This window comes from Colobus angolensis, unplaced genomic scaffold (assembly GCF_000951035.1).
Source record: "Colobus angolensis palliatus isolate OR3802 unplaced genomic scaffold, Cang.pa_1.0 Scaffold352, whole genome shotgun sequence".
NCBI classification, from domain to species: domain Eukaryota; kingdom Metazoa; phylum Chordata; class Mammalia; order Primates; family Cercopithecidae; genus Colobus; species Colobus angolensis.
In genome coordinates, this window is record NW_012116844.1 from 563,653 (window position 1) to 572,189 (window position 8,537).

General features: G+C 36.0%; 1 protein-coding gene across 1 annotated transcript in view; it reads right to left on the reverse strand.

The window, feature by feature from the left end:
* Positions 1 to 8,537, reverse strand: part of ARHGAP12 (Rho GTPase activating protein 12) — a 118,043-nt gene that overhangs the window by 40,805 nt on the left and 68,701 nt on the right. Inside the window, exons 5-6 of the mRNA XM_011952943.1 lie at positions 7,606 to 7,746; positions 6,054 to 6,134 (exon numbers count right to left, since the gene is read on the reverse strand). Coding sequence (XP_011808333.1) covers positions 6,054 to 6,134; positions 7,606 to 7,746 — 222 coding nt within the window. The remainder of the gene's footprint in view (positions 1 to 6,053; positions 6,135 to 7,605; positions 7,747 to 8,537) is intronic.

The window sequence follows — 8,537 nt, forward strand, 5'->3', positions numbered from 1 at the left end:
ACTACAGGCGCCCGCCACCTCGCCCGGCTAGTTTTTTGTATTTTTTAGTAGAGACGGGGTTTCACCAGGTTAGCCAGGATGGTCTCGATCTCCTGACCTCGTGATCCGCCCGCCTCGGCCTCCCAAAGTGGTGGGATTACAGGCTTGAGCCACCACGCCTGGCCAAAATTCCTACTAACCTATCTTCAAGATCATGAACTCTCTTCTTTTACCTCCATTCCGTTATTGAGCCATGCAGTATTTGATTTTTGGCTCTAGGATTTACCTTTGTTGTTTCTGTATATTTTCCATTTCTTTGCTGAGACTTCCAACCTCTTCACTTGTCTCAAGTGTGTTTATAATTGCTTCCTGTAGCACTTTTATGACAGCTCACTTAAAATCCTATGGGATAATTCATTCCTGTCATCCTGGTGTGTCACCAACCTACTGTCTTTTCTCATTCAAGTTCAGATTTTCCTAGTTCTTGGTATGACAAGTAATTCTAGGTTATATTTGGATGTTTTGAGTACTATAAGACTTTGGCTTCCATTTAAACATATTTTAACAGGTGGTGAACCCCATTTACGTCCAGAATGCACATCTCGGCCTGCTTTTATGGCCCATAGTTCAAACATCAATTTCATTTTAAAAATCTTTTCATTGCTGTTCTGATCTGCCCTGTTTGTGCACTACCTAGAGGCCAGTCTGAAACCTGGGCAGTACTCCACACCACGTTTCAGTTCTCAAAGATTTTGCTATGCTAATTCTGGTTGCTTTCATGTGTAGGCCACTGAGAGTAGTGTCTAGGACCTTATACACAGTTTAGAAATCCCTTTCTCTGGCTCCCTCCTCTCCACAATCCTCTTCCCACACACTGCTTGGGATAGGACGGGGTGTGGCCTTGTTGCTGTTGTTCATTTAGTGCATAGGGAGGCTGAATCACAGGGTTCCTTGCATGCACTGTGGGTCTAGTCAACAGGGCTCCACCCCAGTCTCCACAGTACCCAGGCAGGGAGCGGGAGAGTGCTGTTTCAATAGTGCCGGTTAGGGAATGACCAACTGGGCTTCATAACACGTTAGGCACAGTACATCATGCAGAAGGATACACTTTTGTGGTGTTCACCTGGAACACAGTATGGTATAATAAACAGAGACAGTGTGCTTTACTTGGCTTAAAATGTTGATCATGTATTACCACAGATTTTAGGGTTGGCTAAAAACTGTCTGATCTAGAGGGGCTCATCTGGACAAGTCTGTCCCTCATCCCCCTCCTGGGACTGGGAGGCTAGCCTGGACACACTCTTCTCGTGGCAATGGCAGTGGTCCAAGAGCAAGCCCTGACTACAAACCCATTTCGATACTCTCCTTGTGTCATATTTGTCACATCCCAGAACAGCTGAACTCAGTTAATGACAGGACAATTTGGGAGGCCACCACAAAGAACTAATACTAGAGTCATAATGGATCCAATGATGCCATCTACTGCACTGTGATGGCTTTTAAGATTGTCTCCTTATTGTGAAGTTCTGCAGATCCAGCAAAATTTGTTGACATGTTGATTTATTTGTATTTATCCTTGACAGTATTCAAAGCATATTTTCTAGTTAAAGATTTGTGTCTTCTTCCAATTTTAGAAAATTCCTAGAAATTATATTTTCAAATATTGTTTCTACACCATTCTTCCATTCTCTTCTTTTGGAATTCCTAATATATGAATATAGAAAACTTTCAACTCATCCTCTATTTTTCTTAACTATGCTTTCATATTTGTTAGATTTCTGTCCCTGTCTAAAGTTTATACTACTGACTGCATTTTTTATGTGAGTAACTATGTTTCTTCATCTTGAAGATTTCTATTTTATTCTTTATCATATTTACCTATTCATGTATGTTTTTATTTTTCCTAATTTCTTGTTCTTTTTAAATGAAAGCCTTCATTTAATTCTGATCATCCACAGCATAATTTTAAGCCTTTATTAAATTATTCAGAACATTACTTTCAGCTGGGCATGGTGGCTCACGCCTGTAATCCCAGAACTCTGGGAGGCCAAGGTGGGCGGATCACAAGGTCAGGAGTTCGAGACCAGCCTGACCAACATGGTGAAACTCCATCTCTACTAAAAATACAAAAATTAGCCAGGTGTAGTGGCGCATGCCTACAATCCCAGCTATGCAGGAGAATCACTTGAACGTGGGAGGCAGTGATTGCAGTGAGCCAAGATCGTGCCACTGCACTCCAGCCTGGGCGACAGAGCAGGACTCCGTCTTAAAAAAAAAAGAACATTACTTTCATCTGGAGTGAATATCATGTTCTGATTCTTGATTTTTCTTATGTCTATAATAACAGCATTGGATTTCTTCATGTATTTTATTTGAAATATTGAACAGCAGACTTCATTTTGAGTGGGGAATATTTTGTTTTCTCTCTCTTCATTTACTCTCCTTTATTTCTTTCTCTCAATCCTCCTTCCTAATAGTTTTGTGGTTCCCTTCCCCTACACCTAACCCAGAGTGTGTGTATTTATATATATGTATTCTTTTTTACTCAGCTGTCTTATGAACATGTTTCTTCTTTCCAAACTTACAACAAAAATGTTTAGGGTAAAGACCATATCCTATGTATCTGCATTCATCAAAACATATTACATAATACTGAACACCAAAGACGTGTTCAGAAAATAGTAAATTAAATTTTAGTATCTGCATGGTCACAAGCTTAACAGATTTATCTTAGACTTCCTAGTAAGTGCTAAGTCACTTAGAATGCAGAATGTAACCTGGAGTTGTCTTTATCATGCAGTAACAATCTATGAAATAGTGACTCTACAACATTTTTCCTTATTTCCTCATTTCCACTGTATTTAATTCAAACCTCTTCATATCCAATTTAATTGACAGTTAAAGAAACTGTGAAGACCTTCTGACACTTTATGCTAAGCAGCAAATGGTAGCAGAAAATGAAATAACATCACAAAACTGAAGATTCAACGCTGGTCACAATCAGCACACATTTCCATTGCTGTAAAATACCCTTTGAGGTCTTGATATTATTCAGTCTCTTGCCTCTCTTCTTTTTTTCATTAAAGGCATCTCTGAAAGTAAACAGGTTTCCTAACACAGCCTATAGTTCTTCTGACCAAGGAAATTATAATTGAGTTATAAAGAAACCCAATAGGAATATTTAGCTACCAGTTAAGGCTCCAAATTGTTCCTGATATTAGGCTATCCTGGGAATCTCTCCCTTCAAAGGACCCTGACCTGGGATAAATCACTCAAAAGCAGCCTTGTGACTGATGTCATTACTCTAGGGAATCAGAAACCACTGTGAAGAAAGACACAGCAGACGAGTCCTCCAAAAACTCAACTGGTATTTGAGGTACTGCTAAGAGGTACAATTCAAATCTGTCAAGTGGAACAAAAAATTAATCTGTTTATTTAATTATTATATTAATAAAAGATTGGTCTTCTATAACCTAAATCGTTTTCAGTGAACTAAACTTTGAGCAGATTTTTCTTCTGGTTCCTTCAAGTGGAAATCAGAGCTTGTATTTTATAAGCATAACACTTATTAGAACAGCCTAACAGAACCAATCCCTGTTATATACAGTTTTCAATACTGAATAATTACATCCCTCAAAACAATATTTTTACTCCAACATATAAGTTATTATATATTTTGGCCATCATGATCCATAAAATTCTTCTTTCCAAATTAATCACTATATATGTTTTTTTATAAACGGTAACAATTTTGAAAAGTAGTATCTGAGGTATTCTACTACTTTTTCCCAGCACATTAATAAAATAAATTGTTTATCTTATTATGTTTATCTCCTTTCCCCTAAAAGTTCGTAACAGTCTTACTAAGCTTGGGGTATCATTTTCCCACTTAAAAGTTTTATTGGAAGACAATGAAATATTTGGAAAATAAAACGGTGGGTTATTTAACTTTTTATAAAATTTAACTTTAAAAAACTGTTGCTAGAGTATCACAACTGCTAAGCTACGGTTCTTAAAAATATTACCGAGTTCTGACTGCCTGGCACAACTTCAAAGTTTCAAGGGTAAATAAGGTTTTATCTTCAGAATCACATTCTAAAAATACAAATTAATAATAATGAAAATTGAAAAAAATCCACAAATGTTTTATTGAATTATGTTTCATAATTTTAAAGAGTAATGAGATAAAACATTCAACTCTGAAATACATGATTTGTGGCACTTTTCCATAGACTTTTTATTTGGATCTTTTTCGTTCATGGTATTTTATGATTGATGAAGTAAAACCACAATGTGGTAATATTAATATCTTCATAACTTTTTATACAGAAGCTCTAATAATTAAAATATAAAAATTATTTTCACTAATACTAATATGTTAAGCTGAAAATAGTATTTTTAAAAACAATCTTATTGTACAAATGTAAATTTTAATATGACTCCTAATTTAGAAAGTATAATTAATTTAAACAATAAAGTCATTTAAAATATAGAATAGTTTTTCCTGCTGAGCTGAGCAAAGAGAAAGTCAGTACCTACGTAAAACATGTGATAAAGGATCAAAAAATGCTTATCTGAAGATGTGACAAGTTTTTTAAACTACAAGAAAATTCTGAGGCTATGCTTCATCAACAAATTAATCAAAGGCACCAGTATTTCCTTTATCTATCTCCTCATCCCCCACACCCATGAACTTTTCCATTATAGCCACCTACACATTGTTCCATGAGATTACAAAATTGTAAAAGCCGTCAATTACAACGGAGCTCTCTTCTGCTACTTGGTCAACTCAGACTCACAAAGGTATTCTTAAAAATCAATTACAGGATATGTATTTCATTTTCATCCTATCCGTATCAAGCCTTAGAATTTCATAAAATAATTAAAGGCCAGGTAGCATTCACATATAGAAGAAAGCACTATTAACACTAGTTTACTAGATTAGTGTTTCCCAACTTGTCAATTTAGTAACATCTAGTGATTTTTTCTATATCCATGTTTCATTTATACTATTAATATTCTTCTTTAAATTGACTTACTTTGGGGAAAAGACAAATTTTAAAAACTAAAATATATGTAACAATTGACACCACATATTTGTCTGCTAATTAACAGCTGTTTTCTAGAACATTAAAATAATGCACCAATTAAAATTCAAATGTTTGTTCATGTATCACTTAAAATTATCTCCAGCACGAACAGTGATGTACATATGACCACTCTGAAACCTGCCACCTTAGATACACTCAGCCCTGGTACACTTGTCCAGAAATGAGATGTCCAGCTAAATCATAAGGACATCTTTTTTTTTTTTTTGAGACGGAGTCTTGCTCTGTCGCCCAGGCTAGAGTGCAGTGGCCGGATCTCAGCTCACTGCAAGCTCCGCCTCCCGGGTTCCCGCCGTTCTCCTGCCTCAGCCTCCCAAGTAACTGGAACTACAGGCGCCCGCCACCTCGCCCGGCTAGTTTTTTGTATTTTTTTTTTTTAGCAGAGACAGGGTTTCACCGTGTTAGCCAGGATGGTCTCGATCTCCTGACCTTGTGATCCGCCCATCTCGGCCTCCCAAAGTGCTGGGATTACAGGCTTGAGCCACCGCGTCCAGCCCATAAGGACATCTTATCACACGTTGCCTATATCTCAGCCAATGAGTGGCTCAATCATACACACATTTACATAAGAGGATAAACTTGAATACTGAGTTACTTTTCTCTTAAAAAATGATTAAATATAAGAACAACTTTATGTAGAAAAATCAATATACTCAACACAACTAGATATAAGATGACATTATTGGTATTCAAGAGAATTCCTATTTCCAAGAATAAGGAAAGGCCAATTTCAAGTTTACCTAAAAGATATTCTGAATAGGAATAATCGGTATCACACAGTGAAGATACCTGTACATCTTAGAAAATTTACACCACTCACAGTATTCCCAGTGAATTCTGAAAAAATTATTCTTCCTACTTTGTAAAAGTATAATAAAGACTTTACAATAAATCTGCTGAAACCATTTCCAGGTTATTACTTCATCTACTATTTTTAAATAGAAATTCGGTGTCAAGGTTTATTACCTTTGGCAATTCCCATTCCGACCGAGATCCGTCTGCACTGTAGTAATATTGCCTACCTTGATCATCAATATGCTTGAGCCACTATAAAAACAGAACAGGTGTTATTAAATTTAAATAAAAGTAAGTTTAAGCTACTACCATCAGAGATACTAGATTTAATTTTTATGAATTTTATTCTACTTGCTCAGTAACACTGCAACAAAAAATTCCTTTTTTTTTTTTTAGACAGAGCTTTGCTCTTGTTGCCCAGGTTGGAGTGCAATGGTGCAATTTTGGCTCACCACAACCTCCGCCTCCTGGGTTCAAGCAATTCTTCTGCATCAGCCTCCCGAGTAGCTGGGATTACAGGCATGTGCCACCACGCCCGGCTAGTTTTGCATTTTTAGTAGAGTCAGGGTTTCTCCATGTTGGTCAGGCTGGTCTCGAAATCCTGACCTCAGATGATCCGCCTGCCTTGGTCTCCCAAAGTGCTGGGATTACAGGTGTGAGCCACTGCGCCTGGCATGTGACAAAAATTTCTAACTAATTATACTAATAGACTTGCATTTTAAGTTTGGTAAGAATAAATATACTCATTATTAAACATGACTTTATTTGCTCTCTCTATCCTCCAATGTCTGGCTATAGTTGTTCAAGCACCACTTAACAACAAGCAACATACAACATAAAGATACACAGAAGTACATATGCACTGGTACACAGGTACACTCCCATTCTGAAAACAGGTTTGAGAAACTGACAAAAGGGAAACGCTTTTCAATTAAATGTACAACTAAACCATTTAAAGCCTCATTTCATGCAAACCTTTAGGAATTACTTCCTATGGCCAAACACAGTAAAATTTAAATAACAGCAACAACAAAACATCATGCAATAAAACACAGGGAATACGAGGGAAAAAAAAGTATTGCTAATACAAACATATGAACTTGAGTAAGAAATAAATGAAAAAACTGCTTCCATATGTTCCAATGTCAAATAATTGAGGCAGGAAAGAGGGATAAAAGCCGAGCCCCATTTATTCCCAATCATATCTTCTCTGAACATGTACTACCAACCAGGTGCTTTCTCAAATGATACCAGATGCAATACACACAGAAAATGTCAACATTCGTTTCCAAACTAATTATAAAATACTAGATTGATGGTTTTTGTTTTACATAAATTTGATTGTAATAGGAAAAGGAGAATAGGCAGTAAGGCGATGTACGATAATGGCATAGAGAGAAAACCATTTCCAAAAAACTATTCCCCCAGAAAAATATAAAGAAATATGCCTACTGAAGAAATCTAAACAAATGACATTCAACAGGTTTACTCTTAAAAGGTCTTCCATGGGTATCAAGAGCATAAAAATCACTATCATCCTAAGCAGTTTAAAACCATTAATCATTAGTTAGACTGAGTTTTCATATTGTCAACTGGCATGATTATAAAGTTACAATGAGGATTATTTTCATGAGTTTTTTAAAATACTACTAAACCTTCAGTACACAACTATTTTATGAGAGAATTCTGCCAAAAAACACTAGATGAGAAAAAAAGAATGTACCTTTTCATTAGTATAGTCACTGGTATATAAGGTATGCCCACGTTCATCCAATTCTTCTGACCAACCCCTTGGAGGAGAACCACACTGACTATCTGACTGGCTGTAAGAAGTGCTGTAGTAGTTTTCTTCGGATGAAAGAAGCTACAAATAGTCAGAAACATAAGGATTTTTCTTCTTTGAATATAAATATGAATTGGCTGAAAATCTAATAAATCAATTTTACTTGAGTATAAGTACTAAGATAATTTAAATATATTTGAATATTTGATTTTGAAAGTAAATTGATAAGTCTTTAAATAGTACATTGTAAGAGGTGAGGTAAAATTAACAGTGGTTATTTTATCACATTAGTGCAACCCTAGAAAAATTCATCACAATAAAACTAAAAACAGTATTTTCAGACTAAGGAGAGCTCGAATGTCATTTAATGTTGCTTTTGGCTGAAATCAAGTTTAAAAATGAAAGGAGTAGGCATGTATACACATATGCATGTGTAAACAAGGGAGGAGATGAGGGAACTACATTAGACTGAGCTCCCCCTCATGTACCACAAGCACATAGCCACATGCAAGGCAAACAACATTGCTAAATAAAGATATCTCGGACTATTTTTCTATAATTTGTGTTATAATTTAGTAGTAAATTTTCCTAACTCATTCAAATGCTTATTAAAGACTACTGGAAACTAAATTTCAAAACAAGAAAAAATAACATCGAGCAAATTCAAACACAATACAGAGAGACAAATAAAAAATTCTGTATGAAAATAATATAGGGGCCAGAAGCGATAGTTCACGTCTGTAATCCTAGCACTATGGGAGGCCAAGGCCAGAGCATCACTTGAGTACAGGAGCTCAAAACCGGCCTGGGCAACATAGTGAGACCTCATCTCCATTTTTTATTCAAAAGAAGAAGGAGGAGGAGGAGGAGGA